The following is a 1935-nucleotide window of genomic DNA, read 5'->3' on the forward strand; positions in this document are numbered from 1 at the left end:
CGTACTTTCTCTAAATTTAAACTGAATTCAATAGAAGACAGATGACCGGGATAAATTCAACCAGGGTTCTTGTTGGAAGGGGAATAGTACCGTAGCACGCCTCCGATAGCTAGGGTTTACAACCCAATTTACATAAGCATAACCTGAAATGGAGAGCAGATTTTTTTAAATTTTTTTGCAGGGAAATGGAGAGCAGATGAGCGGGTGAAAAGCGAACAGAGAAAAGGTGCCGGAAAGTGAACAATGACGCGGCAGCTTCTCCAGGCTGTCCGATGAATAATCAACGAGCGAGAGGGCATCATGCCGTCGAACTGTTATTGTGACAGGAGAGCCGCAGGATAACCAATCAACGGCTCGAAAACCATCCGAAACGCGGAAACAGGGAGCTCCATTTCTTCAGATAAGGGAACTGACAAATGGTAATAGTAAAATCTGTCGTTTCCCGTGTAAAACAGTGTCGGTTAACCTGCCGTGGAGGAATGGTTTAGCAAAGTACTCCCTCCGTTCGGAATTACTTATCGCAGGAATGAATGTATCTAGATATATTTTAATTATAGATATATCCATTTTCGAGACAAGTAATTCCAAACGGAGGGAGTATAATATGGCACGATGCACAGCAAAGATAACTAATCATATACTCCCTCAGTCCGAAAATACTCGTCGGAGAAATGAATGTATCTAGATATATTTTAGTTCTAGATACATTCATTTTTATGTATTTCTTCGACAAGTATTTTCGGACGGAGGGAGTATTTTTTTGGTACTCGTCAAATGATCATATGCAAGCAAGATTCATCGTTAAAAAAAGGAACACCAAAGTACGAGTTGACATTACAAGACCTCCCAGTCAAACTGGGAACACATGCTCATGTGAAACAGCTACAACCAAAGATTAAGAGTTTCATGACAACAGCCGTGCTTCAATCTTTAACAACAGTCCGCAGGATTTTCACTTCATGGATGGGCCTGAACAAAGTAATAAATCCGAGTTAGATCCAACACTTCAACGACATTGGTTTCCATGGAAACTTTCAAATCTCGATCCCATGGTTAATACTGGACACCATAGATGAATTGAGATGAGAGATCATGTGCCATTTGCATCTACACAAAATAATAGATAGATATACAGCAAGCCTTAGTGTGCATGGGGTTCGCTGCCTGGTGTGGTCATATAAACATATGGATATAGTTGAAGTGTTACCTATCATTTTTGTCGGTCTGAATACTTCCAAGGCGCTTAACAATTTCCATTCCTCTGCATACTCTCCCAAAAATTGTGTGCTTACCTGGAACATTAAAATTACGTTAGTTCATTGGCATGCAAGAACAATTTGATTATGCAAAGCTCAACATGGACAATTCCCACAAGGGAGGATCTGGCCACGGTGGCTTAGGCTAGTCATAGTAGGGGGAAGACCTCGCTAGCCCGCTCCTAGCCACCGCGCCCCAGCCCCAGATCCACCGGCGGCCACCTCCCCGTCGCGCCGACCGCTACTCCGGCGCCATCGCCCACCCCATGGCCTCCCCCTCTTCCCCTCCTTCCCCGGCTGCGGGCGGCAGGCCCCGCGAACACCGCTGGATGGAAGGAGGGGAGTCCGACCACCGGCCTCGCTCCTACCGCCTCGCCCTCTGCCGGCCACTCCTCCCCAGCCTGCTCCCCAGCTCTCGCCACCCGCCGTGCGTCCCGGACCTCGCTCTGAGGTGCACCGGGTTGTGCACGAGACTGGGGACGCCGCCCCTGATGGAGGTGGTTGGGCGGTCGCGGGTAGCCGTCATCGCCCGCGCCCTCGTGGTCTGCGCCGCCGCCGGCACGACGACCATGGCGGGCGCGTCCGCAGCCCCCCTTCCTCCCCGCGCCCCGGGGAGTGCCCGCGCTGCCTCGGCACCGGGCACCCGCGCATTGAGTGCCGGAAGGACGTGTGTTGTCGT

The 1935-nt window shown here is 50.0% G+C and overlaps 1 protein-coding gene across 1 annotated transcript in view; it reads right to left on the reverse strand.

Annotated features, from left to right (window-relative positions):
• Positions 1-775: 775 nt before the first annotated feature.
• The window catches only part of LOC119340438 (peptidyl-prolyl cis-trans isomerase CYP18-2-like), a 13446-nt gene continuing 12286 nt past the window's right edge, over positions 776-1935 (reverse strand). Inside the window, exons 5-6 of the mRNA XM_037612348.1 lie at positions 1208-1292; positions 776-969 (exon numbers count right to left, since the gene is read on the reverse strand). Coding sequence (XP_037468245.1) covers positions 924-969; positions 1208-1292 — 131 coding nt within the window. The 3' untranslated portion in view covers positions 776-923. The remainder of the gene's footprint in view (positions 970-1207; positions 1293-1935) is intronic.

Source organism: Triticum dicoccoides, chromosome 7B (assembly GCF_002162155.2).
Source record: "Triticum dicoccoides isolate Atlit2015 ecotype Zavitan chromosome 7B, WEW_v2.0, whole genome shotgun sequence".
Taxonomy (NCBI): Eukaryota; Viridiplantae; Streptophyta; class Magnoliopsida; order Poales; family Poaceae; genus Triticum; species Triticum dicoccoides.